Genomic DNA, 27,263 nt, shown 5'->3' with positions numbered 1-27,263 from the left:
AAAAAACAGCAGTGCCACTGAGTGCTTTCGTAAACGTAAGGTTAGTACGATTATTTAAATTTTATTTCATATATTTTATGAGTAGGTATTATCTCATGTGATCTGATGAAAAAAAAAAAAGAAGTCGGAGACTATTCCCGAGGGCGAGTTTACTGTTCAAGCGGAGGAAGGGCCTTCTACCTAATAATATACTTTTCCATTTTTTATTGTTGTTTTAGAACAATGATAGAGTCTTTCAAACATCTTTCACATAATTTTATTTTCGATATATATCTAAAAGATAACCCGTGATGCAGTGCAGCAGATATATCACCGCGGGCGGGTGATCGATCCTTCTCGACCGATCTATCTTACGCCTCACGCTTCTCTACATTTCACAAATGGAATGCATTAATACCCGGGCTTCATGTGTGCCCCGACTTAAGGTACCTACTCGATGGAGAGTGAAAGTAAGTCAGGGGCAGAGTGGAGGACCGCAAAGACGTAACAACGCACCACACCCAGTATCGTAATCTTATATGCACGCGGTGAGAAAATATCGACGTGCACACATGTTTCATACTTCCCAGTTGCGTGTACATAAAACGCGGAGTACATATGTTTTACACGCGAGGTATACCTCGTCCTTTTAATATCCTCAATCGAGCACTGCTTTTACTCATATAATTACCAGACGTATAAGGTATTCAATCGAATCTATACTAACCGTATGGTGTAAATCCATAAAGATAAGACACCCTCGTTATTTTGGAGGTGATTACTTCAATTGACTCGAATCGGCCTTGCCATTTTAATCGTCGTGTCCTGATGGAACAATCTGATCGATACATGAATTCATCCAGCAGAGACGAAGTTTGAATGTTATATGATACGTATGTCTATCTGCAATACGTATTTTTCAATATGATTAATGTAATTGAAGACGTGGATGTTACATGGGCATAAATAGAAAATCGTTATTTCGAGAAGAACGTTGCGTTGTACTTATACAATTTTACGGGGAAGACGTTCGATATTGTGTAACGAATATAACTGGACGAAAATTGAAGTTTATGTTTTATTAGATGCAACGGGTTTCCATCATACAATTTTGTCATGTTAATAGGATTTGCGAATCGAGTATCATACATTCGAGTATGTATGTACAAATATATCTAGCAAATTTTTCAAGCACGCGACGAGCTTATAATGAAACCCAAAGATGTAGTTAATTGTCACTTGCTGAAATACGCAATTTAAACGTGTTTCGAACGTCATTCTGTTTCGGCCATTGTTTGATATGTTTGTCCAATGCCTGCGTTGTAAAAACTTACTCGTAACTTTGATATTAACATGGTTTATGTAATTTCACTGAACCGATCACTGGAAAATGCCTTCTATTATATGAGATAGTATTTGATGTAATAACGATCGTCGCATAGGTTCCACACAAGATATGGTTATATTGAACGTATGATCAATTATGTATGTATACAAAGCACCTCTAAAGATTTCTTCCACTTACAAGTAATTTTAGTTTATTTATAAATTGCCAAAAATCGACATAATTACAATAGCGTTTTACTCAAATCGGTGTTCGATTGTCGAGATCGATGTATAAGAAATCAGTGTTGACATTTTATACACTGTCTGTATGATTAGTAGTTTCGAAATTCAGTGACTCCCACGAAACCCAAATCCTGCTTACAATTGATTGCAGCAATATTTATATCTAGCAAAACTGTACTACAAGTACAGATACAGGACACCCCCATGAATAATTACTTATTCTGGATCCACAAGGGTAGTTCTAACGGGGTTTCTCGCGGCAGTCACCAAACAAACCAAGTACCTCATCAAACCCTACAATTTTATCGAATCAAAGCCACGTCCTCCGTTTACCAAGCATAGGAAGCACCGATGCCGTTGAAGGTGGTGTGCGCGACAAGACCGGCTGGCGAATATGCGATGGGGGCTGCGTAAGCCGCCTTAGCTACGACGGGGTAGGCAGGGGCAGCAGCGGCGTAGTGAAGGGCTGGGGCAGCAGCGTAAGTCGTCTTCGCGACGACGGGGGCGCTGTAGGCGTAAGTCGCTGCGGGGGCGGCAGCATAGGCGTAGGCGGGGGCAGCAGCAACGAACTTAGCGTCGTTCGTTACTCGGGTGTCGTATTTACGGACCGTGGAAAAGGCGGTGTCGACGGCCTTGCTGTAGTGGGACACTGCCGAGTTTCCGTCCAGGGATCGAACCGTGCTTTCGTGAGACGAGCCGATGGCTGGGGCGTGAACGGCGACCGGAGAGGCGCTGTAGGCGTAGCTCGGCTGGGCCAAGTAAGCGTCCTTTATCAGGGGGGCGCCACTGGTGTAGGTGATGTGAGCCGGCGCCTGCGCAGCGTAGGTCACGTGGGAGACAGCTGGCGCTGCGCTGTAGGTGATCGCGGGTGCGGCGAGGTGGCCAGCCTGAGCTGCGGCCAGGGTTGCGCAGATTACTACCAGCTGAAAGGACGTCGGTAAATTGGTTATCTTTTTTTATTGGCGGTTGTGTTTTTAGGGACTGAACACGCTTTTATGTTTATCGTGAATTCGCAATATCATCACGCTATGCAGTCACCATTCTATTATGTATATGTTCATGAATTTTTAACTACGGACTATGTGACAAGTGTGGAAAGTAAGCAATGTCTGAACGAGTGTGGGTTTGCGGCTGATATTGTCTATGCGCACGTATCGCACATGATCTTTTTTGCTATTCCTATGAAGGAAAGTTTTATTTTGAGTAGCACTGAAGACACTACTAATAGTGCGTAATATTCAGTTGTAAGTTTGCATGATGCCCCAAAAAAACCCTATTAAACGCCAAACATATTCATTAATAACGCGTGCCTTCGCGTATAGACTGGGTATTTAACTATTGACCGGTCTTCTGACGCGCACGCCTATCATACCTAAGGTTTGAGGTTTGAGATGTACCTAAGGCCCTAAATGTGGGGATAAAAATCGTTTGTGCTCAAAGAAATGTTGGATCGCTAAATGTATATATCGGTACACCTAGCTATAGTTTGACTGCTATCTAGAGGACAATAGTCTATAAAGAAGAAGATAAAGCTGACTGTGTTGTTCTCGTTACAATGATACGCGTTGTGATTTCATCATCATCAAGACGAAATAAGAAATAACTGTAATTTTCCCCACCATTGTCTCACTAATTCTCACGTTCAAAAAATCTAACGACTTCGGTAGCTGAAATTGAACTTTTCTGAATCTGGTTATAAGGTCGTGTGAGAGTAGCCTCGATCGAACCATTTATAAATTCTCATTTTTTTTTTACTCTTCACTTGATTAATAATTACATTGGAGTCGCAACTTAGATGCCTTTGCAAATCTTCTTGGCGAACAATAAATAAACTAATGAATTTAATTAAATCTGTCCGTACTATACCTTGAACATGTTTCTCGGGGAGTGTGTACGTTCGTTCACGTCGACGATCAAGGTAGATATGATGCCTTTGCGAGACTTGTGAAGAGTATTTATACAGCAAGAATTGACCGGTACTAAGGGATTTCGCAATTCTATATTGTATAAGTTTTGCACAGAACCGTGCCAGAGGATATAGTGCAATTTCTTCAGGTGCCCAAGAAGGGGGGCAACTCAAGTCGAAGCCGATGTCGAAGCCGAAGGTCTAGGGTTACCGATTCGACGGACTACCTCAATTGTGGTTGGTCGGTGGGTACCGGTTCTCTTTGCACTCGGCGTGCCTGATCCCAGCCATGGCAACTCCCGAAACCCAATTTATTCCTTATTTAATGAATAATGGCCTGAGACCTGCACGTTATGCAATACCCGGACTCTGCCAGCGGCTGTCTGAACTTGCGCCTGAAAGATTGAGGTCCGCCATCGAGGTCAGATGTACGATTAACGGTTATCCCCGGTTCCCAGAGCATGAACGACAAGTATAATTGATCAATTTCTAATTTCAATGAAAATAATTCAATCGCGAATAACCTGCTGGTACATACTTGTGTTATGGTGCGATTGTGAAATAATGAAAGGATAAGTAGCTGATTGAAGGTAAAATTATTCCAACGTCGACTAAATATATAATATAGTTTTTACAAAAGCTCCGGTGGAGTTTAAAGTGAATTTTCGTCGTTAGGCGGAAACGATAATTCGAAGGAACTGTATTAGATTGCGAAAATTATGGATTTTGTTTAGAACAGCTTCTTTGAATACAAACAACAATATTACTCGTTCTTTATGAATAAAAGTTGCCGAAAACTACTTGAAGATATTTATCGTAATCTTATTTTAACTTCTTACAATCAAATATTTTCAGTTACGTGATTTGCCAAGAATAATAAAAAATTCAGGAAAAATTTCGACGATATTTCCATACTGCTTGCAGACACTTTTTCATCATTTCATATAATATCCAGCGTATTCTCGTACAACTATTTAAAACTCTTTCAAAACTACGTACACAGCACATTCGAGAATATTCTTTCTATATTATAAGCTTGCAAAACTGTCGTCAAATTGTCATCAAATGTTGAAAAATAATTGGAATTGACTAACAATCTCGCATATTATTGACGACCCACGGAGTTCAAGAGGCCGTTCGACACGATTGACAGTGAGTTCGCACATCAGTGTGCAAAAGACGTAGACCTTCGCGTATGCATATGTGTGAGTTGGAAGTTTACAGCTCCTGCAGGGCCAACAGGATTCATAAGACCGTCTGGTGACATTGGTAATAACTTTTGGTCAGTTTGATGACAATTTGCTCGCAAGCCAGTCTCCATAAAAAATGTACGAAAATCCTTTACAACTTGGAAAAGAGAAGATAGGTATTAAATAGACGAAAAAAATTATTGCAAAGGGAATAAATATAGCATGTTTAATAGCAAAATTATGAATACGGATAGCGATAAAGATACAGCATTGCTAAAACCATGAAAACCAATTTCAATATTTAATAAAAAGGTAAGAATATTGTAGCAGTTAACCCTCCATCACACAGGTTGATCGTTTAAGACCCAATCAAAATTTCTCCCTCAAATGTCTTCGAAACTCAGAGATGTTAACACCGGGCTTATTACGAAATCATAGTATATTCAATTACAAAGAGAATTGGAGCATGTAGTAGAAGTGCTGAGGAGTAACCATGAATCATTTCAGAATTATTATTGTATTGTAATTAAAAAATACACAAGTGGAACGTGCCTGCCAAGTACATTGCTCTTTAAATTATGATTCGATATCTGTACAACACACACAACAGCGAAGCCTTGCTTTTTGATTTCTCTCTAAACACTTTAGACTAATTCAGCTCTTTAGCTATGATTATAAGAATTCACTTTGCAGTAATCACTAAATCTAACGCTAGGCAGATCCTTACAAGTCAAAATTCATTCAATCGTACTATTAGGTATTTATCTGATTTTGATTTTGAAAAAAAATCCACAGCTACTCCGGTGAGACGAACGGCGAGCAGTTTTCAGAATGAGGACACTATTCAGCTGCGATAAGTGGTGATATATTTAGTATCGAGAGTTAGGAAACCGAATCAGTTCAATGATGGCATTGAAAATCTAAACAGCAGGGTCTTGCAAGAAGAGATTTCGAGCAATTATCTATTCACAATTCATACCAATCTGCCATCAATGTGACACTCGTATCTCCGAGGCTGCGATCGATAATCGGGTCATTTCGTAATAGGATCGAAATTCAGTTCGCATATCCTGAGTAATGTACTGTAAATAATGAATGCGAAAATCGAAAGGTGTAGTCATGTTCAAACTTGTTTAGCAAAGATTGATCAGCTGCAGATACACATATATATACATACAATACATTATAAGTGTCTTACATACTTATATATATACAATGACTATATTATATAAATTATATATCGCCGCTGTCACTCCACCGGCAAACCAGTGCATTTTATCCTCTATGGAATTTTATGGAGATAAAAAAAGGAAACCCATTGACTTTTCAACATTTTCTATAAGGAATTAAATAATTCTTATGTGCCTTCAAGAATTCCTATGTTGGATTGTTATGAAAATTTTACAGAATTATAGTCATTTTTTCATTTGGTTCCAAAGTTTTTATAATATTGAGTTTCATATAGGATTTAGAGAATTTTTACAGGATTGATAAAAAAAAATTTATATATAGAGATTCTCCTAATGATTTCACGGGTTTCCGGATGTTCTATGGGAAATTTTCATGCGAACTCCGGGGATTTTTGACGTTTCTCATGGTGATACGATAATTCTCATGAGAATTAATTGTGGTTCTGGATCCATTACAGGTCGGGAAATCCTGATTGTTTCCCAAAAATCCATCAATACATAATATTGTTTTCGAATTCCTCTGTTAGATTAAACAACTTATCTAATGTTTAATACTTTTTACCAGGAAAAATGTAGTACATCTTCACCCTATTTTCTCACAACTCCGGAGAAAGGTCGGAGCTGTGGATTTGAAATTTGAAAATTTGTATGAAAATATGGATCGTATTTTAAGTGTTACTGTACTTAGCAAAATAACAGTAGGCAAGGTGTCCAATATTCATGGAAATTATGAAATCAGGGAATTTGATATCCCCTGGAAAAAAACCTGGGAATTTTAGGGAATTTCTTGTCGCATCTGGAATATCCTAATTTTTATCCTAGGTTCATAAAAATTTAGCCATTTGCTGGGAAAAAAAAAATTTCCTGCAACTTTCAGGCAATGGTCATAAACGAAGCCCTGATTTCTTAAAAATTGTACGTGATAGCGGATTCTTACAAATTCGTCTCACAATGAGCTGAGCTCTAGTCAATTGTAAAATATCCTTGTTCGTATGACTATTGTATCTTTCATTTATTCTTTATATGAGAACAAATTGGATAAATAATGATTCTTGTTTGAAAAAATCTGAAATTCTCAGGGAATTACGTTTCCATAAATAACTGGACACCTTGAGTAGGTTTTACGACCACCGTAATTCGGTTTCTGGAAGGACTATTATTCCGAGGAAATAAGTGCAAGGCTGACCGTTTATATTCAGGCAAACACGACTTGACAAGATCGCCGAGTTTTTCAACGGACGCAATTATTTTTATTGCCCGTACACTCCCTACGGCAACTCAGTCGTTAATCATCCCCACACATACGTACACTGATCGCGAGAGAAAGTGAGGAAGGATTAATTTGCCCACACAGCATGCAATATTGCAGAAACTTAGCAGCTACGTAGGTTTGCGAGATTTGAAATATTTCAAAAGCGTAACATTAACCAATTATTTTTTGCAATATTATGCATTTATTTATTATTTCGGAAAAGTATACCTCATATAAAAAAATCTCAAGTGAAAAACGAAAGTATAATACCATTATAATAATAACAGTATACTGACTCTATAAACACAGCATTTGATCAAGGATGATACTCGAAAAGCGTTTTAAATCCTGACAATAACTTGAACGCAAAGTACAATAACATAGCTTTGTAATATCGCCGTTACGTGTTACACGCGATATTATAAGTCCATCGCAAGCAAAAAATTTCAATGTTGCTGCAGTGAAGCTCTGATTGTTTCGAGTGCATTTATGAAACTGCAAAACTCCTGCTGAAATTGCAGTATAGAAATATTACGTGCTGTTTGGGTGAGTGTTAACTGATTCCGTAACTTAGTTTTACGGAAAATGAATAAGCAATTCGTTTTGTGTTCGGTGATATTTTTTTTCTCTCATGATTCTGAAAATTTTGTCTTATTATATACAAATTACACAGCTGTCTGGATCGATACATTATACTTGATCATTTCTCCTTTCAACGAGGTCTCAATTATCGTCGCCCGAAGGCCTCAACCAAAGTTCATTACAGCTTGTTTAAGAAATTCTTATTTCTTCTGATTTGAAACTCCCGTGTAGCTTCCCATTGTGTCTTTCCTACGTCAAGCAGCTTACGGATATTTTACTTCAAAGTCTGATAAAAAACACTTAATCAACGTTCAGAATTTCTTTAATTTCCACAATCGATGTACAAGGTTCAATTATTCAAATTTACATAGAGTTTGTTGAAACAGCATCGCCATATTGTACACAAGTATATAAACGAGCTACAGTTGTTGAGTTAAAATATTCGTAACAAATGTCGTGTATAAATTTGAATAATAATTTATTGATTTACATGTTAAAGTGACATATATATCACAATAATTACAACAGCGGGCGGACTTGTTTTAAAGTGTAAAGTAAATCATAGAACGGAGGAGGAGCATGTATCTAAAAAAGAGAGGCAGCTCGAGGGAGACAGACGTGCTTCACGTCTCCGCAGTCGTTTCTGAACAGCATAGAACCGAAGCCGCAAAAAACGCCCCTCCCGCCTCGCTAAACTGCTTCACCATCATCTTAATCAATCAATTACCAAGCGTAAGAAGCTCCCAGTCCGGAAAAAGTTGCGTGAGACACAACTGGGCCGGGGGCAGCGACTGCTGGGGCGGCTCCGTAGGCCAGGGCAGCTGGTGCGGCGTAAGCGGTCTTCGTGATTAAGGGTGCTGGTCCAGCGGCGTAGGTGTAGGCGGGGGCGGGGGCGGCGTAGGCAGTCTTGGTGATGATCGGGGCGGGGGCGGCGTAGGACAAGGGCGACGAGTAGCTCACGTGGGACACAGCCGGTGCCGAGGAGTAGGCATAGGCAGCTGGTGCAGCGTAGGAGCTGGCGTAAGCAGCTGGTGCAGCGTAGGAAGTGGCGTAGGCAGCTGGGGCAGCGTAGGAGGTGGTGTAGACGCTGGGGTTGCTAACGCGGACGTCGGACTTGCTGACTCTGGAGTAAGGGGTGTCGATGGTCTTCGAGTAGGTGGAAATCTGGGCGAGGTTACCTGGGCTGCGGAGGATGTTGGAGGACTGCGAAGTGATCGCTGGGGCAGCGTAGCTTAGGGTTGGTGCACCGTAGGTTATCGCTGCTGCAGGGGCGGCGTGAAGACCGCTGTAAAAACCGGCGTTGGCGACCGCGAGGGTGGCGCAGAGGATCATCACCTGCAGGATTGAAGAGATCGTTTTTATTTAAGGGGCGTTAAATTTATAGCCGAGTATTTTTAGCAGTTTCTATAATATGTGATATGTGATTGGAGTTTTTAAGGGTTTGACAGTGTGGAAAATGTGGAAAAGAGGTATCATAGATCAGTAGTGGGCAGGAAGAGGGTTATCTACTAACACTTGATGCTTTGACACAATTGGCAACTGAATTTTGAAAGTTCTATACTTTTTTCACAAATCAGAAATCATCGTGATCGGGAAGTCAGTTTTTTTAGACAGTACAAGGGATTGATCTTCTACTTCGATTTGAGCTCTGAGGGAAAGGTTCGACTAGAGTTGTTGTCGTTACTCACCTTGAATGCCATTTTGAGATACTTTTTTAGGCTTGGTACTGCGCTGTGGTCAGTTACTAAGAAGTGATGCTCTGGTTGTCGATGGTCGGGTGTTTTATACTCTGGGAATCACTTCGCCGGAGAACCACGCCCGCGTTTGGGGTCCGGTTTTGCGTAGGCCTTCGTCTCCGGTTGTTCTTGTTTTAATTTTTAGCGACTTTTTCCTTTTGTCGTTATTTATGCAAGTCGTTTGCTTCGCTGCAGATTCGGAACGCTCGAGTTATGACACTCGGGCAGTCTTAAGTGGGCTACCAGTCAACTTGTAACGACACCTCGGCATAAGCTGCAATCCAAAAGTAAAAGTAGTCGTCAAGCATTCTTAATTCAGATATCGTGAATCACTCGACTAGATCATCGCTTGAATGAAAATTGCATTAACAATGACGTGGGATCATTGATAAGACAGCAAAGATCTCGACACAAGTTACGGACAGATAAGAGGCACAAGCTTAATATTGCAAATGCCATAAATTAAAGATGCGTTAAACTTACGGTTCAGTAAAGAAGCTGTCAAGCCAGAAGTATGATGTGACGAAGGTTTGAAAAGGCAACTAAAGATCATAGAGTTGAATTTAATTGAAATGATATCTCCTTAAACCAGAAGATTAAAAAAAACCCAGAAAATTCAAGATCGCATCATCCAACCGATTTTTATGAACTAGGGCTCAATTTCTTTGTAAATGAGTTCTCTACTCAATTGAAATCAGTTTTCGAATAACGGTGGAGTATTTTCTATTAAGGCATTGGTTTACTATTCACGACTACCAATGATTTCACTAATCATGCTTTTTTATCATCTGGAAAGCCAAAAAGCAAATATGACTTTCTTGATTCCTAGAAAATTCATCTTCAGATCAAAGTGAGCCCTAGTTCATTGAAATCGTTCCAACGACGTGATTTTTTCGATTTCAAAGTTGCCACTAATTGTCCTAGTGTAATTAAAATTTAGTTTTATTTTTTAAATGTAATTACAACAAAATCATACATTTATGAGTATCACCATGGCACTGTAATTCCCAAGGTAGCTCAATTTGCTCAAGGTTTTCTCACGGTGGAGTTGTTCTCTGCTTTGTACAGGTTTTTTTTTGGAACGGTGGTCAACCTTCCACGCGATCGTTTTACGGCGTGAGTTATTTTTTACTCCACATTCGTCGGGGGCCTTGAAGCATCGGGCGTTAAGGTTTCGGGGCGGGATGCTGAGGAAGATTGAGTCAGCGAGAGTGCCGAGAAAGAGAAAAGCCGACGCGTCGCATCGGTGAAAAGAGGGACAGAGAGAAGGAAAGGTTTCGTCCTGTAGTGCCACATAAATCCGTACCACCCGCCAATGCCTTAACACACACACGCACACCCTGGAGTGAATCTGCATGTAGGTCGATGAGAGGAACACTTGACCAGCCCAGCGACGTCCAAATGCATCGCCTGCACCGAGGTCACTCAATTCCAGCAATATACAGTGCCGGGTAATGATTTCATTTCAAATATGCAGTAAAACGGCATTTTTTATTGTCTCATTAAAGTGCGTTTTCAAGTTTATATTTTAAACAAAAAAAAACAAAACAAAAAAAAGTCAGGATTCAACCATTTGTCAAATGCCTTTGTTAGAATGGATCTTACACTTTTCAAAAAGTTCCGTGGGCAATATTTTAGAACAACATTTTCCCCAAATAATTTTCAACTTCGAGACAGTCTATTTAACAATACTGCATCAATTCTTTCTCTCGAATGAAGCGGTGATTTCGTGGATATTTTGAATGAATTGCATGCATAAAAATAAAATTTGTCTACCTGTAGACCTGTCTTGTTACGTACAGAGAGGTAATAATGATTTTCCGCAAATAAACAGGGTGAGATTGCAGTACTTGCAATATTCTGCTAATAATCACGACTAATAAGATCTAACAAGAATCTTTAAAACGGTAGTCGTCTACAATTGTAAAATTGTTCTTGAAATACGATACTTGTTTAACATCATCCGCACCATTTCCACGATTATTTTCATACGGTCGAATGATAAACTGGGAATTTAATAAATTCCAATCGGAGTGAATAATGGCCTTATAGGTGAAACTACACATCAAAAGCTCAATATTTTTTGGTCAATGAATCACCCTAAAAAGCTTCAGCAGAATCCGTGATCCGAAGGTCTGATACTTTTTCGTAAGTGAGTATGTTGCAACCGATTTCATAGAATAAGTTTTTTACGGATAAGAATGGTCGAATAAGGTAATTTTATTTATCACCTGATTTGGTGTACGGCCGATTGTTAATAACAGAGTTAATTTTAGACTGGAATTCGGTTCTTTTCCTATGAAGTGTATCGGGTATCGAAATTTAGTCTATGATGCAATTGGTAACGTGAACAACGCAGACCTGCACCTGATGCAACTAGAACTGCATGTAAATATGATACTCGACCGCTAGAACGACATAGAACACCTCATATGCAAAAATGTCAAAATGTTGAGGGAGAGGCAGTCGAGAAAGACTGTATAAATAGCTACACAGATTTGCTAGATCTATCCAATTTGCCACTTGCAGTTCAAGAAGCAACAACATCAACTAGCATCATGTTTAAGGTGAGTGCACAGGTCCTGTGACTTGACAGAAACATGATACTCCTGGGGGAAGAATTTTTTAAAGCTTTGATATCTAGTACTGCACTTTGATTTTCAAATTTATCATCATCACTTTCAATTTAGAAATTTTGAAACAATTGCAATGATGTCACTTGTCAAGTCATGATTACACTCGAGCCATCCCAAAAATGATGATTTTATAGTTTTCTGACAGTCATTCATAATTGGACATTTCTCACATCTGCGTATACACAATTATAATAATTTCTTATCAATTAATTAACGTTTCACTGTCGAGAAAAATACCGATAAACTAATTCTAAATCCTTCGTACTTTCCAGCTTGTAGTAATCTGTGGGTGCTTAATGGCCGTCGTTAACGGTGCTTTTATTAGTACTGGTTTGATCGGTACTTCCGGTCCGGCAACTGTCTCTCTACAACCATCAGCCGTAGCCCTGCAGCCGGGAACTGTCTCGTTTCCATCAGTCTCATCATCGTCGTCAAACATAATCCGTGGGATTGGTAATTTAGGTGCGATTTCCGCGTACTCGAAGAGCATCGACACAGCTTTCAGTAGCGAAAAGAAAGCCGATCTTCGCATAAACAATCCCGACTTGCAGACAGCATTTCTGTCCGCCATTCCCGCAACTTTGAACTATGCCGCCAGAGCGCCTGCTCTTGCAGGTAAAATGGCGGCTCTAAAAATAGGATTAAACTAATTAGTCACTTCTTGGACAGAAAAGAAGAGAAATTTATTTAACCAGTCGGTAACATCTCTGCATCATTGCATGTATTTCAAATTAATTACCTCAAAAGAAATAATCTACGATGACAAACGGTTTATACTTCTAAGATTTCGTTACCAAGCTTTTCTTTTCACGCTTCCTGAATAGGTCAACTGGCTGTAGCCACTGGCCATGCTGCTTCTCCTACCCTTGGACTGGGGATAAACGGAGTGGCGGTCAACGGATATGGACTGGGAGTGAACGGCTACGGACTTGGAGTCAACGGATACGGGCTCGGCACGGTCAACGGATATGGGCTTGGGTACAACGGATATGGTCTGCAGACGGTGAATGGACTGGGAGTAGGTCTTGGCGCAGTCAAGGTTCTTTAAGCGATCACTCGATGTTAAATTACTGAACAAGATTTCGTGTGGACTTTGTTATTTGCATACAATACTCCTACTGTTATGCGAGATGAAACTGAAACTCCCACGTTATATTTAAACTATCGGAAAGCACGTTCAATTCTATACCATGTCACAAAACGATACGTCAGAGATTTCCTTCAATAAATATGATATATTACACCCATAAATCCGTCATACCTTTACGGTAATTTTAAATTTCTCATAAATGTCCCATTCGAATAATGAGCTATTTTTCAGATATCTTTTCACATAAGTGAAACACTTAATTAAAAATTATGGTAGGTATGTAATAAAAGGCGTCATTGTTCTCAATTCAATACCTGCATCAAACTTGGATATTTTAATTTTTTATTTGTTTTATTTTTAATTTGATCGGCGAAGGCAAACTCGTAAATATTTTTGATTGAACTTGGTTTATTCAAGAATTCTGTACTTGAAAGTCTTATCGTTATCCACAATGAGCAAAAGATAGGTACGTCAAATCGCATAAATGAAGGAATAGGTAAAACACATTTCAAGCAGTCTTTTACAAAGCCATTTTGCAAATAAACGACGAACAAAATTAAAACAACACTAAGGTATAAATAAAGCAAATTTTCATAAACCGAAATTCGGTTAGGTACTTTCATCTTACAGAAGGACATACTTCGGTGGCTCTAGAAGGCAATGCTTTATTGGGCCCAGGTTATCGGCCCAGTTACCTTACGGTGATCAGCTGCGATCAAGTTTGCGCGTAACACTGCCATGTTTTGGCGCGTGTATGACGTACCCATCGGTGTCAGTATTTATATCTTGCCAAGTTATAATGTGTGAGATACCATCCGACTTTATTACTTGGTTCGTTCCTCCAACTTTCGACAAGCTTTTTAGGTTGAACGCTTTGATTAGAGTCCCTTCGATTTGCGATTAGCGAATTTTCAAACCTTTGGGACAGAGACCTTGTACCATTTAGTTGGACGATGGGCTCTGATGATTTTTCGCTTTAAAAAATCTGATTAATCCTTTCGAATTATCATAATTGTTATGGATTTTACTGTGGTAAGTCGTCCTACTCGTTCTCACCACAGCAAAATCCTTTTTTACCGTCCAATCATTTCGTATTTTTATTACCATGCTAAGCGTTATTTAGCAAATCAGGGAAAGGTGTATGAACACCGATGTTGTTCTTGTTGTCAACCGATGTTGTTGTCTTTTCGAGATTCCAAGAGTTTCACTCAACTGAACTTTGCCCATATTCGAACTTATCCATTGGTCAATCGATACCTCAGTTGCCAGAACAACCTACCGAGCCTACAGTAATAAATACGAATTGCAAATACAATCTAAGTTCTATCTCTGTTCCTCTAATGCAAATATTTCAACCATCATTAATACATCCATTTCACAGATGCCGATTACGACGAACGTCTATTTAGAGAACAGGACAGGTCGCTAAGAACTCCTTTGTAGTGATACGCGAACGACGAAGAGGGACTTATCTAAGTCCATGTGATACTCTCGGTATAAAATGAGAATCCGCAAGGTGGTAACAATTACGAACAAGGTATGGGAGAAATAATGAACAGCCAAAATTTACGATAAGGTTAGAAGAAATAATTTAATAAATAAGTTTCATCGAAATGCATAGTCGTAGCGTTGCGATAACTCAATCTTGACGTTTTTACCAGGCGTAGGAGATGCCGACTGGGCTGCTGTAGCTCATGTGGGAAACAGCTACGGCCGGGGAATAAGCGACTCCAAGAAGACCTGCTGGGGCAGCGGCGTGGCCGTAGGCGGGGGCGGGGGCGTGAGCGTAAGCCGGAGCGGCGGCGTAAGCGATCGGGGCAGCATGAGGGTAAGAGACGGGGGCAGCGTAGGCGGTGGTGGTGTAGACGCTGGGGTTGCTGACGCGGACGTCAGACTTGCTGGAGCTGGAGTAAGGAGTGGTGATGGTCTTCTGCTGGGTGGCTACCTGGGCCAGGTTTCCAGGGCTGCGCAGGATGTTGTCGGACTGAGAGGTGATCGCGTGAGAAGCAACAGCGATGCTTGGGGCGTAGTGGGCCTGGGGCACGGCGTATTGAACCGGAGACAAAATCGCGCCGGCGTTGGCAACAGCCAAAACGCAGGCGAGAACTACGAGCTGGAAATAAAGCAATTTTATTTTTATTTCCCGTTTGTATTCTTATCTTTGTTATTCATTGTGTTACAAGAATAGAAATGTCATTTTTACGGCATGGGCATTGAAAAGTCCACTTTTTGTGGCAGTTTTCCTTCCGTAAAGTGACGCTTTATACAGCAACGAACAAAGTTGCGGAATAAAGTCTTTATTCTGCAGTTTTCATGCGCAGTTCGGAGTGCGCATCCCAAACTGCCGAATAAAGTAGCGACGTCGAACAGATCGCGACATAACCTCACTCTTCGTTTTGCTTTTCAATGTCCATACTGTAAAAAATATTGTATGTGGCATGCCCGTAAACCGTTTTTTGGCTGAAATCTTTATCCTTGCCAAAAAAACAAGTGGCTTACGAGCATGCCACATAAATAGCTATTACACGCGCTCTTTAATCATTGCACAGTATCTTATATTGCACCGTGAGAGAAACTTGACACTCAAATGAGCATGCGCAACAACTCATGTGATTCCATTGGTCGATTCAACTGATTCTAACCGATTTTTTCGTCTGCTTGTCAGGATGACCAACTCCGTTGTGGACAGTTATTCAAAATTAAAATATCGAAATTCACAGGTTTCTCAAAGTTGTTTTGCGTTGAGGAGTTGAAAAAGCTAAAGTGTCTTGAGCCCGGGTTCAAGTTAACATAACCTCGAAATTTTTGCGCGTATTGACAGTTCGTGGCGGGGCACACGAAACAGAATTGGCCAGTATGTCAAAACAGATGAATGAATTGACGCTTGTGCATTTGGGTGAACAGATTCTTGATACAGTCACACTGTATTTTTAATGTAGCGACTCGAAATTACATATTCTACTATGCCAGAAAAGTGACTTATGGTGTTAGCGAGCCATCGATATACCTTTTTTCCTGATTTTACTGATATCTGTTTAAATACGTTGTTAACAAAATCCACTCAACTTTATAAACCCCGTTAAAATTCCACATGAATTGAGTACAATTAAAGATCAACTGTTACTTAGTGTTAGATGCAGCTCCAAGTGCGATGTCCATTTGAATGTCAAGTCCAAAAGTGTATAAGACTCGCCACTAAAGTGTTTTTAATCCGATTTACTCCATTAGAAATATTGAACAAAATTAAGGAGTAATTTAGCTTCGGGAATCCAGATTTCGGGAGTAAATATACAGATTTGAAGCAGTCCGACTCTTTTACCAATCGCGAGTAGATGTCTCACCTTGAATGCCATTGTTGTTGAGGGTAGTTGGTTGATTGTCGTTCACTGGTAGTGTGATGCTTTGGGTTTTGAAACGAAATCTTTTATACCTCGCGGTATTGTCGAAAATAATTTGTAGTGGGGGATTTAGCACCGGATCCCAGTCATGCCGGAACCCACTTGTTGGGGTCTGTAGGACCCGCGGGGCCTCGGGCGGGTACGTGGTGATATACTTTCGCTGTCGCAGCGTACGGCCCTCGCCTCGGGTGCCTCGACGATGTACGTAATTGTTCCAGGTACACAGCTTCGCGTCTCTTTGATCCGTCTGTGGATGCAAGAACTCTCCGACCTTGAACTGGATAAAGCGCCGTGGAGGATCTGCGATAATCGGCTTGGAAACGAAAGCGGCAATCATTATCCCACATCGAAAATTATCCAGCTGTTGTTATCATTATTTAGTCACCGTTATTATACCCACCTAATTGTATACCGAGATTTGGAATGAATTGTTATACTACCTACATAAATTCTGCGATCTGTGGCGATCGCAGATATCTGCATGTCGCGCAACTTTTCCACAGACATACGTGCAAAATATGTTCTTACATTTCGCTAAGTCGAACGGCATTGGGAAAAAAATCGGGGATTTGATTGTTGCGTATTATTTGCAGTCACGATTTATGGGCGTTGTCATTAATTATGCGTGCTAAATCAATGTAGGTATACGATTGCAGTGAAACAAGGAGGTGTATACCCTATTCTTTGAAATTGCATAATCCCAACTATGCCTATCTCGTAATCTTATAATTGCTGCGGCCTCTAGGCCTGTTTTTGCAATTATTATATTATTTTTTCGATATATCCGTAACTCATTGTACAAGTAACAAGATACTAACTTGTTCTTTGTTTTATCGTGATGTTATCTCTAGTATACGTTCTACATTAGCTTGTACATCTAGTGACTATCAAGGGATATCCGAATGCGGCAAATTGTCTATTATTATTTGTTTACTTACAGTTAGTTATCGAATCCATTTTCTAAGTGTGAAATAAATCTTGACTCCAGGTTATCCCTGTGAAAATAATGCGATTGCGTGTCAGGTTATACAGACTAGCGTTTTCATATATCGATCAAGCGGTGCTAGTTTTGAGTATCACCCTCGTGCAATCTGTTGTGAATAAAATTTCCCAATTGAAGGGTCTTATACCCTCCATTAACGTCTTTCACTAATAATAAAGTTAACGTTTCGCATTCGAAAATCGTTATTACTAAATAATATAAGACACGTAATTTCAGAAGCATTAAACTTTTTACCCCATGTGTTTTCGCTCATGTTACGTGAGTAGCTGAATATTTCAGCAAATTTGGTTCGATGAAAATGAAATGAAAAAAAAATGGAGTTAAAAATTTTCTACGCTTTTTGACCAACAGAAATTCTGTATATTTATACACACTCGGGACATTTTTGGTGCATGTGTACGTTATAATAACTCAATTTTACGCCCTATTTCATTGAACGTAAGTTACCTGAATCTTATTTTACGTTCTGTCAACAGCAACTTTGATTCTTCTCAAATGAAATTTTTTTTACATGTGTTTGAAAAAATAGCTTGTGTAGCGCGTACGAACTAATGTGCAAAATCTGATTCATGTAATTAATAAATCGCAAGGCGCTCGTTTAAGTGTATGCTATAAATTTCCCGCTCGTTGGAAATCGTCGACTTCTCGAACTTGTAACACTATAGAAATTTTTTTTTCAAAACGCGCTTGGAAAAAAATCATTCGAGAAATTCAAAATAGTGTACCAAATAAATTGGTACTTTCCTTCTATTTTTTCGTCATTTTCATGCTTAGAACTGCGAAACGGTTATTACTTTTGTGGATTTTTACCATCAAATTAATTTATTTTTCTTCTACTTTGACTAAATTCACCGAAATTTCACCAAAATTCTAAAATAAAATTTTTGCCCGCTGAAAATGCCCGCCTAAAAATAAGTAAATACATCAAATTTACGATAATTTGGCAGGAAACAAAAAAATATCTCCTTGGCCAAATTTTCTACAGAGGCCGTCTTGCCCTCCCCTCCCCTCCCCTCCCCTATACGTACGCTGTCAAAATGAGATGAACGCGCGACAAATCCGTTTTGAGCGCAGGGGGCGCCACCGGCAATCAGAGCAATCCAACCGAAAATCGATGCGCTCAGCGCGAGAGATCAGTTCACTGGTAACAACCGAAGTGACGAGTCGATTCACGCGAGGACCAAAGTCCGGCGAATATTCGAATCACTGTATCTCCGCATAAGCATCAAAGGATTTTATGCTATAGCGGCTTTTCCCCTACGAGCCATTGAAGTTATTCATATTTTTGGCTCAATCAACTGTTTAGATTTATTCATTTCATCCCATGGTCCATCCTCTCTTGTAAAGAAGTTCGCGGAAGTCTTCTATGTGACGAGGGTTCCGAGGTGGGGGAGGTGTCTTTGCCATCAAATTTTTTAGGAGATTTTATCGTATCCAAACCTATCGGTAATCCAGAATTTGAGATTTTTTTTTGAGATTGATTTTTCTAGAAGATATGATTATGATTATACCTTTACATCGTCGGAACAGATGTAATACAGTAATGCAAGAATTTGCGTTTCTAGTTGATGGTAATTTCCAGGAGTCAGTAAGTCAATTTCAATTTTTATTCCGGACTTGGAATAAATGATATGAATCCTTATTGCAGTCGAATCAGTATATAATATTCCCAACTAAACCAGAATCAATTACAATCCGATTTGAAGGCATAACCCTGACCCTCAGTCTTTCCCATTTACCCTCAATATTATGAATAATGTAACAATTAAAGAGAGTCGCGTGTTATCCTCAGAGTTGTGGTACTTTCAAAGTGAGGAGATCGCCTTCAACTCTGTGGAATAATTAATAAAGTCCTAATTGCTGCAAGTAAAGCTGCAATTAATGGCGATTAACCCTCAATTACGGGGGGTTTAGCTTCGGGGTTCACCGAGGTATTTATTATAAAGTCTTTGCTATAACGGCTTTATTAGTATATTTGAATAAGGACGATTCTTCGAGTTTCTTACACATATTGAGTTTAATTGTATAATGAGAAGAAAATGGTTGTAGGTTATTAGATCCGAGATCACATTTCTTTCGAACAAACGAGTCATACCTCTGGTAAGTAAGTAGATGCATCTCTCTTTAATTGTTTAAATTTTGAGAGTGATATTTTCTATTCAAATGAATTATTGTGTAGATTTTCAAGTGCAACGATTGGGCGTCAACCTGAATTTAGAGCGTACCCTGAAAATTTTAGAATGGATGAATGGAAATGAACATTTTTTCGACGGATAATTCTGAAATGGAATGCTAGGAAAATATTTCATCAGTGGTATTCGTCCCGCTTGAACTATTTCGACAATTTAAATGATTGAAAATGCGAAACCTGTAACAAGACATTAGTGTCGACAAATATAGTAGCTCGAGAAAAATTTATACGACCTGAAAATTAATTGACAATTCCGATACGAATAACTTTACTTAGAAAAACGATCGTAAAATTGTTTATCTTATATTTGGGGATTGAAGAATGTTAGGGAAAAATAGGATTGACTCTCGAATATAAGATGTTTTTTATGCGTATACTGCTGGTACATATATATATATATATATTCTTTTGAAATTACTGTAGTCGCATATACTAGTTTACCTTGTAACTCACAAGGTGAGGTCACGAAATACGAGAAGCTAGTTTTACTGAAAATTTTATAGTTATTCTTTCTTACTCATAGCCAATTTCGCATATTTCCGCACTGACTTAGCTGATTGTGAATCAGAAAACACGGTAGTTGGTTTTTTGGAAAAAAATGATAGTCAGTTTCTTCACATGTTTTCTTCCTACACTAGAAATAAAAATCTTTTAAAGAGTCATATAAATATACTCGTATTATCTTTTCTCGAAACGAGTCTTATCTTTAGACCGAACAACTTCCAAGCAAAACACGGCGCAGTTATTCTTGTAATATTGACTTTGAAAAAATCGCTCCTCTGTCAACGATGGTTTTTTCAAAATTATAACCATATTTTGACCAGTTTGGATTAACAAGTTTTCAAAAATCCTAGCTAATTATGGCACTGAATGTTCGATTATAAAAAATTTGTTATTCAACTAATGGCATGAAAAATCTTAAAATTTACATGATTGCAAAGCCACCAAGATTACTTATAAATTTAAATCCTTTTACACGAAGTTTTGAGCACCTCCACTTTTTACTATTCAAATCAGTTGTTAAATAATCTCGCAACACAAAAAACTCGACTAAACATTTCGGTACCCATGTTTCCAGGTCGTTGTTCACGAATTCGGGTTACATACTTTGTAAAAAATAATTCTCGTGACACGTTTGATCCGCTGTCATCATCTGTTATATCGTTTGTCAAGCAAAACCGAAATTCTGCCCTCGTATACCTTGGAATGGACAATCAGTCCCAATCAGAGTCGTATTTCTGAACGGCTTGAACCAAATGACAGATATTATTTTAAATTTTTAAATTCTTTACGCAGAAGATTTCGCGCAGATGGGAACAGTAAATCGGCACAACTGCATTGGCTAAGGCTAATAAGTTTTTTCTAGATTTAACGGATGCTTCAAGTTTTGTACTTAGAAAAATTATTCCCAATTCAAAATTACTGAGTAGATCCATCCACCTGCCTGGTGAACGAAAATAATGTTACCAACAACTTCTTACAGCGTTTTATACCCTGTCGAGAAATCACTTCATTAGAGAAGGGGACCCACGTTCTGGAAGGGGAACTTATAGAGATAGACACGAGGCCCGCGTTCTAAGCCTTTGGTTAAAGAAAAAAGAGCCGTTGGACCTAAATTATAGTCCCGATTAGGTACCTTCACGAATCCATGTGACGATAACCTCAGATGCCAGCGTGCATTTCTTTATTATTTATTTACTCGTTTTAATCATCATTTTATACGGATACAATACGAGTACAAACATTTTCTACTTGTCAACAATTTAAGAGTGTGATAAATTCGTTAGTATTTATACTAACTAGATACAGAATCGTATAATCAATCAATTACAGATTAATCAAGTTAATGTGGTATAATTATTACTTTAAGAAAAGAAAAAGAACTTCGGTTCAATGCCCCATTAATATGAAACGTGTATGACTTGCTGAATTGATCTAAGCGGTGCTACGGAATGATCGAAGAGATCAATGTACGTTATATCGTGATAGTAAAAAGTACCTAATGTAAAGTCTGTCTACTTGTTCTGAAGCCTCCCGGGCAAAACGAATACGTTTCATCACTATCCGATACATATTCATGATGGTTCATTAGTTCGTATGCTTATTTATATCGATTTATTTTTTTATACCTCTACAATGTGCGGAACTAATAAATTATACAGCACCGAAATCAGACCAGACAAACTGGAGCCAAGCAATATTAAGATTGTGATCTTATTACTCTATTCTCGGATATTCATAGTATTGATTTATTGAAATCAACTTGTCCCGAGATATTTTCGCAAAGAAAATTAAGACGATCTGTAAGAAGTAGTGTGCAGTAAACTTGAAAATTTTCATTTTTATTATCATCTTTATCGTAACCAAGAGACAATGCTAGTGGGAACTATTATTGTTGTCATCATTTATTCATCGCAGTATGTATGCGTATGCTGTCCCGTATGTATGAACATCTACAAGCAGTACAATCACCCGAGACTCTCGACAAGGTGTTCCTTTCGCTGGGGTGCTAACGACAAGTATCATGTTCACGACTGGCGACACGTGAAACATAGCGAACCGAGGTAAACATAGTAAAAGAATAATATGTCTTATTGTGGAACATGAAACCAGGTTCCTCCCTGTGCGCCGAGCACAAGCACATATCTATAATTATATCAACGATGTGTCACTTCCGCGTTGTCACTTCGTGCATTAAGCTTTCAAAAAATATGCCTTTCTTAATATCTTTTTGAAAAACTGAACGTAAATGCCCTTGTTGAAGAGTGATTCTTTTTTTTTTTTTTTTTTAAAGAACTTGAAATAGTACAATTTTGAATTATAAAATATATTGTGGAACACAATATGTCTTTAAATTCTACGGATTCATGCGATTTTGTAAAATTTTCAGCTCAATGCTATACACGGAGGTCTCTTTCCGTAAAAATTTCCAAACGAGAATCATACGAAACGAGACACACCGAGATAAAATCCCCTCATCTTTGAACTGATATATAACAATAATCCATGCAAATGGAATAACAATAGGGGTATTGCAATTTCAACGTATCATCGATTAATTATTAAGCAATAGATGAAGGTATTCTGTTCGCTGTTCAAGTTGCAAGCATTATCTGTCCCATACATCTGATACCTTCAACCGAGTGAGCATGTGGATACCGATCTTTGATGACAGGATTCAAATACAGACACCAAAAATAATATCAATAATCACAACAGCAAGTGTAGTCGTAATAATAACGATGAACCGACATCCAGGCACACATCTCTACGTCTGACCACAGTCCATGAGATTCTCATTATCGGATACCTGGTAATAAGAAATATCTGGTAATCCAGTATGTATATCAATATGGTAATTGAACGCAGCTACACAGACAGGATTGTGTAAAATTTCGATTATCTGCTAGCTAACGTTTCTGGTTCTCTGGGTAGAGGATCGTCGTCGCTAAGGTCAGCGCGAAATCGGATCCCTTTGCCGATCTACAGTCTACAGTATAACCAAAGTAATTGAACCTCGAATTTGAGTCCTCGGGCAGAGCGTAGGGCAAATATGCCTTGAGGCCACGATTATGCCCCTCCATTATTCTCAAACAATTGTACACGATTTCGATGAGGCACCTATAAAAGACGCCACGTATCCCAACTTCAGCATTCGCAACCAACGGTTCGGTAATAAACGCACGACAAACGGTAGCGAAATGGCTTTTAAGGTGTGACATTACGATAATAGCTGTGTACAATAACTTTGATTTATTTTCTCGAACTTCTTTTTCACAACAACGTTTTTAATACCATAATCGAATACGCATTGAACCGAGTACACTAAACTATCTATTTTCCAATATTTCGTTGACTCCACCTATGGACTTTCGATATACCAGCTTCGGAGATTTTTTCATTCACACACATCAAGTTATTCGGGACTTAAAAGATCGTAGACACAGTTTCAAAGATGGTTAAAAATTCTTGGAGTAGAAGCTTCGTACCGCACGATTTGTTCATAAACTTCAAGTTTAATTAAGATTTATTTTTCACGTGCAGACAATTTTTCAGTCAATTATTGTACCCATCATTCCTTTGCCCAAAATCCAGTCAACTGCGGTGTTGATGTACCATTTCTAACGCATCTTTTTTTCATTCAGTTCGTGGTCCTGGCCTGTGCCCTTGCTGTCGCTAATTCTTCGTACATTCATACCCCAATGGGGCATGGCTACGGTGCATCAACGGCGCAATACGGCACGCAGGAAGTGCATTACCCTTCCGGTGGAGGAGGAAGTTCGCAGGGGGTGACATCCCAGACTGAAAGCATTCTCAGGGGTCATGAGAACCTTCAGGGGCAGCTCAGCGCAACCCAGGAGAAGGCGGTGCAGATAACTTCCGGCCAGTACGCGAATCAAGGGAAGTCCGATGTCCGTGTAACCAATCCTGGATCATATTCGACCGGCAACTATAACAACGCTCAAGGATCCCAAGAGCAGCAGGTCGTTACGTACACGCCAACACCTGGCTACAACAACCATCCTGGAAACAGATACGAACACTCGGCATCCTCGTCCTACCAACAATCGACGCCTGTTTACGGACATTCCACCACAGCTTATGTTCAACCTACTCCGGTTTACGGCCAGTCAACGGGAGCCGTTTACAGCCATAATTCCCTGCCTGTCTATCATTACGCTACGTCAGGATATGCAGGACAAGGAGGTTCCGGTTATTCCCATGGAGCAGCACCCACCTACTCTCACCCTGCATCGAACCGTTATTCGCAGGCCGGGAACTCTGCGGGTGGTCCAGGTCTCCTTGGAGTATCATATTCACCAGCGGTCTCAGTTTCACATATGAGCTATACCAGCCCAGTTGGCGTTTCCTATGCCTGGTAGGCTGAACGTTGAAGTCTTGCACAGTGGAATTATACGTATAAGGATATACACTACTTAATACTAGATTCATTAACCAGAGTTTGATTGATTCATCGTTTGTACTTCCATTCGTAATGGAGTTAAGTGCAGTCATTGTCGGAACTGATGATATCATCTCCGTTGCAATATTGCGACAATTGTTGCCGAACGTTAACATCGCGTAGTCTTTCACTTATTACGAATCAGTCGATCGTAGAAAACGATGCGTACACATAAGTACACCACGCATTCCTTGAATCGATGGTACAATAAAGAATAAAAACCGTGAATTGGTCGTTTTGATTATTTTATCTTAAGTATGTATCGCTATAACCGGTAAGATATGACGCAAGTCTCCCAGAATCAGGCAAGACTATTTAAGATCTTAGTAATTTAAAAATGTACAGACTCATGCTGAAGTTGAAACTGTGTACTATATGAACTGTGAACTGTTCCTTGAAATATTACAATAAGTACTAAGTTTTCGTACTTAATTATTCTCGATTACTTGAGGGTATGTATTAGTTTCAAAATCGTCGCGTGACGTCGATACTTGATAGTTACAAATTTCTAATTCGAGATAAGAACTGCTTAAGGCTATTCTAAGATATTCCATACTATTACATCGTAGAGAATCTCGCTTGATGGAATGAAGAAAATACCGAGGTTAAAGTGAACGAGCATCAATTACTAGACTTCAGTGTTTATTACCAACTTCTTACTACTAGTCTACAAAATGAGTAAAAAACCTAATATATAATATGTGTCTACGCACAGCTGGGATCCATCGAGAATTCAGCTCGACGTAATCAGTCATCGCTTGTTATATTTCTGCTTTTACTTCTCATTCGTCTTGGTCTTCTACCAGGCATAGTTGACGTGATCGTTGGCGTTGCTGTAGGTCAAATGCGCCACTGCACTCGCCGGAGAATAAGCCACCCCAACTACAGACTGATGTCCGGCTACCTGGCCACCATGGGCATAGTGAGCTGGGGCACCATGGGCATAGTGAGCAGGAGCAGCAGGGGCAACATGGGCATAGTGAGCAGGGGCAGCAGGGGCAGCATGGGCATAGTGAACAGGAGCAGCAGGGGCATAGTGAGCAGGTTCAGCGTGGGTGTACAGAGGTTGAGCAACGGGGGCAGGTTGAGCATAATGGATGGCTGGTGCTGGGACATGGTATGCCGCCTTGGCGATGACTGGACCAGGTGCTGAGGTGTAAACGGGACTGCCGTGAGCTGCTGGTGCATGAGCGTAGTGCTCAACCACCGGAGCGGAATAGTGCTGGATGGCTGGGGCGGAAGAATAATGTTGAAGACTCGGTGGTGCGGACACGTAGTGGCCGATGTGTGCTGGGCTGGCATAGACGGCTGGGTTCGATACGCGGATGTCGGTCTTGCTGGAGCTGGAGTACGGAGTCTCGATGGACTTGGACTGCGTGGAGATCTGGGCAAGATTTCCGTGGCTTCGGTACGTGTTGTCGGATGTGGATGTCAGGGCTAGTCCAGCATTGACGGCTGCGATGCACGCAGCGAAGAAGAAGTACTACGGCAGAAAAATTACAAGTCAGAAGTCAGCCGGTATCGATACATGCTAGATGGAAGTGATGGGGGTATTTACAACGAGTGGAAACAAACGTAAGTATTAATGAAATTAGTCAGAGTTTTGCAAAGTCTTTACGAAAATGTATAACAAATTGTGTTATCCCCAATACGTGTTTAAAATCGGTTCATAAATTATTCGGTTCAATTACACTGCATCTTAATATCTAAAGATATTCTTGAAAATTTTGAAGTAAGAATTTCAGTAAGACGCAAAAGTTGGTTTTGAGAATGCGAGTTCGACGAGGAATGTTCATGGTGATGAATGAAAAAACTAGACAAGAACGAACGACAATTTTCACTATATAGCCGTTTGCCCGGATAGATGGATTACGTATGATCTTTTTCTTTACCTTGAGTGCCATTGCGGAACGATCGAAGGTAAGACTATACACGGAGCGAAGATAGAGATGTAGAAGAGGAAGAATTAGAGTAGATAGATCAACTGGTGGCTGGTTTCATTGAGTGTGCTTTTATATCCGGCCAAGCTTTCTTCTCTTCCCTCTCCCTTGCCGTCGTCCTATCTTCCTTGGAGTTCCCCTCTTTTTTTCTCGTGCCGCAGCACGACGGCGAATATCAAAACAAGGTTTGGACCGTATAAATTGGCCAATATATCGTGTCTGTATGCGTAAGTGAGATTGAAAACAAAATGAATAATAACTTTCTAAATTCTAATTACTGTCAACGCGTAATTATAATGTGAGCTATTTTATCGTTGCGGATACAAAAAGTTCGCGATTCGAATAACGAAATTGCTTCAATCATAAATGTAATCGCATCATTAATATCCCTACGCTAATTGTACAGACCGTTCGGAAGGCTGCTGCGATCAGCCTACTATACATATCTTTGGATGTAGAGAATACATGTATGTACATACATACACGTCGTTACATTGTTATATCATGTTAATACAGAGATTGTACATGTGTCGTGCGAGTTGCAAAATGTTGTTGAGACAATGCCAAGGGAAGTTAATTAATTTGTTAATCATCACTTTCATCTCAGAATCTAGCACACGTGGGCTAACCAAGCCTTA

General features: G+C 39.7%; 5 protein-coding genes across 6 annotated transcripts; 2 read left to right on the top strand and 3 right to left on the bottom strand.

The window, feature by feature from the left end:
• Positions 1-1,877: 1,877 nt before the first annotated feature.
• Positions 1,878-9,488, bottom strand: LOC124409054 (ice-structuring glycoprotein-like). The gene is made up of 3 exons (XM_046886447.1): positions 9,357-9,488; positions 8,395-9,003; positions 1,878-2,498 (listed from the first exon to the last, which is right to left on the bottom strand). The coding sequence occupies exons 1-3, from the start codon at positions 9,366-9,368 to the stop codon at positions 1,878-1,880; spliced, it is 1,242 nt and encodes a 413-aa protein (XP_046742403.1). The 5' UTR covers positions 9,369-9,488.
• A 2,393-nt stretch (positions 9,489-11,881) lies between these two features.
• Positions 11,882-13,291, top strand: LOC124409860 (chorion class B protein PC10-like). Its single transcript, XM_046887770.1, has 3 exons — positions 11,882-11,971; positions 12,313-12,502; positions 12,865-13,291. Exons 1-3 carry the CDS (start codon positions 11,963-11,965, stop codon positions 13,086-13,088), a joined length of 423 nt encoding a protein of 140 aa, XP_046743726.1. The 5' UTR covers positions 11,882-11,962; the 3' UTR covers positions 13,089-13,291.
• A 1,404-nt stretch (positions 13,292-14,695) lies between these two features.
• LOC124409859 (cuticle protein 67-like) lies at positions 14,696-16,599 on the bottom strand. The gene is made up of 2 exons (XM_046887769.1): positions 16,472-16,599; positions 14,696-15,243 (listed from the first exon to the last, which is right to left on the bottom strand). The coding sequence occupies exons 1-2, from the start codon at positions 16,481-16,483 to the stop codon at positions 14,785-14,787; spliced, it is 471 nt and encodes a 156-aa protein (XP_046743725.1). The 5' UTR covers positions 16,484-16,599; the 3' UTR covers positions 14,696-14,784.
• A 6,748-nt stretch (positions 16,600-23,347) lies between these two features.
• Positions 23,348-24,913, top strand: LOC124409857. The gene is made up of 2 exons (XM_046887766.1): positions 23,348-23,435; positions 23,868-24,913. The coding sequence occupies exons 1-2, from the start codon at positions 23,424-23,426 to the stop codon at positions 24,603-24,605; spliced, it is 750 nt and encodes a 249-aa protein (XP_046743722.1). The 5' UTR covers positions 23,348-23,423; the 3' UTR covers positions 24,606-24,913.
• A 397-nt stretch (positions 24,914-25,310) lies between these two features.
• Positions 25,311-26,736, bottom strand: LOC124409858 (cuticle protein 76-like). Of its 2 annotated transcripts, XM_046887768.1 has the most exons (3): positions 26,578-26,736; positions 25,690-26,168; positions 25,311-25,647 (listed from the first exon to the last, which is right to left on the bottom strand). In XM_046887768.1, the coding sequence occupies exons 1-3, from the start codon at positions 26,587-26,589 to the stop codon at positions 25,485-25,487; spliced, it is 654 nt and encodes a 217-aa protein (XP_046743724.1). In that variant the 5' UTR covers positions 26,590-26,736; the 3' UTR covers positions 25,311-25,484. The 2 variants fall into 2 exon arrangements, with proteins under 2 accessions (XP_046743724.1, XP_046743723.1); XM_046887767.1 differs by having other exon boundaries at positions 25,311-26,168.
• Positions 26,737-27,263: the final 527 nt, after the last annotated feature.

Source organism: Diprion similis, chromosome 8, assembly GCF_021155765.1.
Source record: "Diprion similis isolate iyDipSimi1 chromosome 8, iyDipSimi1.1, whole genome shotgun sequence".
Taxonomy (NCBI): domain Eukaryota; kingdom Metazoa; phylum Arthropoda; class Insecta; order Hymenoptera; family Diprionidae; genus Diprion; species Diprion similis.
The sequence above is the reverse complement of the archived record's forward strand: the minus strand, read 5'-3'. Positions and strand labels throughout refer to the sequence as shown.

Coding starts and splice junctions, on each gene's coding strand:
- LOC124409054 (XM_046886447.1), bottom strand. Junction 2,499..8,394: donor TGGGAGCTTCTTACGCTTGG/TAATTGATTGAT, acceptor CAATAAAAAAAG/ATAACCAATTTACCGACGTC.
- LOC124409860 (XM_046887770.1), top strand. Junction 12,503..12,864: donor CCGTGGGATTGGTAATTTAG/GTGCGATTTCCG, acceptor CTTCCTGAATAG/GTCAACTGGCTGTAGCCACT.